Consider the following 1,407-nt stretch of genomic DNA (forward strand, 5'->3'; position numbering starts at 1 on the left):
CACCTGTGTGTAGCAACAGGGCTGTCTGACTCCAAACCTATGATTTTCCTCATGGCCAGGAAGCCTGGAGCAACTTAGTCACCCTTTCACCCTTGTCCTTTGACACTGGGGGGATGACCCATCAGTAGAAGGAACCCCTGGGGTTCCAAATGAAGAAACAGCCCAGCCATGGATGCTGCCAATGAGTCTTCAGAAGGAACCCCATTCATCCTACCGGGACTCACAACAAACCCTGGAAAGCAGCGGCTGCTTTTTGTGCTCTTCTTGGTCCTGTACGTGGGGGGCATCCTGGGGAATGGACTTATTGTGGCCGCCATCCGGGCCAGTCCAGCCCTTCATGCACCCATGTACTTCCTGCTGGCCCCCCTGTCCTTTGCTGACCTCTGCTTCACCTCTGTCACTGTGCCCAAGATGCTGGCCAACTTGATGGCCCCTGACCGCTCCATCTGTCTGGCTGGCTGCCTGAGCCAGATGTACTTCTTCTTTGCCCTGGGGGTAACTGATAGCTGTCTCCTGGCTGCCATGGCCTATGACCGCTACGTGGCCATCCGGCACCCCCTCCACTACGCTACGAGGATGTCCCGGGCCGTGTGCACAGCCCCGGTGGGGACGGCCTGGCTGGTGTCCCACATCCACTCCCTCCTGCATATCCTGCTTATGGCCCACCTGTCCTTCTGTGCCTCCCACCAAGTGCCCCACTTCTTCTGTGACCACCAGCCTCTCTTAAGGCTCTCGTGCTCTGACACCCGCCACATCCAGCTGCTCATCTTCACCGAGGGCGCTGCCGTGGTGGTCACTCCCTTCCTGCTCATCCTTGCCTCCTACGGGGCCATCTCAGTGGCGGTGCTCCGGCTGCCCTCGGCCTCGGGGAGGCTCCGGGCTGTGTCCACCTGTGGCTCCCACCTGGCCGTGGTGGGCCTCTTCTATGGGACAGTCATCGCAGTCTACTTCCAGCCCACATCCCAGTATGAGGCAGAGCGGGGCCGCGTGGCCACGGTCATGTACACCGTCGTCACACCCATGCTAAACCCTGTCATCTACAGCCTCCGGAATCGCGACGTGCAGGGGGGTCTCCGAGCCCTTTTCTCTGGGCGAAGGATCTCAGCGGGTGACTCCTGAGTCTGGACCCACCAGAGCATGCACTGCAGCCCCCACCGTGACAATCACGAGTGCACTCATCGGCTCCGTGCATTTTCCAAAGCCGGAATAATAGCGATCCCTTTCTGAGCACTCCTGGGGAGCAGATCCTTGCCTGCTCTGACTTTACTCCACAAAAACCAGGGAAGCGGATGTTATGACCCAATTTTATAGACAAGGAAACTGGCACTCAAAGAGAAGACTTGACTTTTCCAAGTTTACACCACTCCTAGGGGTCAAAACTTGGGCCCTTTCTGCCACATCTTGCCC

General features: G+C 58.4%; 1 protein-coding gene across 1 annotated transcript; it reads left to right on the forward strand.

Moving 5' to 3' along the window:
- The first annotated feature begins 168 nt into the window (after positions 1 to 168).
- Positions 169 to 1,119, forward strand: OR1K1 (olfactory receptor family 1 subfamily K member 1). The gene has a single exon (XM_074361440.1). It carries the CDS (start codon positions 169 to 171, stop codon positions 1,117 to 1,119), a length of 951 nt encoding a protein of 316 aa, XP_074217541.1.
- Positions 1,120 to 1,407: the final 288 nt, after the last annotated feature.

Source organism: Camelus bactrianus, chromosome 4 (assembly GCF_048773025.1).
Source record: "Camelus bactrianus isolate YW-2024 breed Bactrian camel chromosome 4, ASM4877302v1, whole genome shotgun sequence".
Classification (NCBI taxonomy): Eukaryota; Metazoa; Chordata; class Mammalia; order Artiodactyla; family Camelidae; genus Camelus; species Camelus bactrianus.

Coding starts and splice junctions, on each gene's coding strand:
- OR1K1 (XM_074361440.1), top strand. CDS start 169: ATGGATGCTGCCAATGAGTCTTCAGAAGGAACCCCATTCATCCTACCG.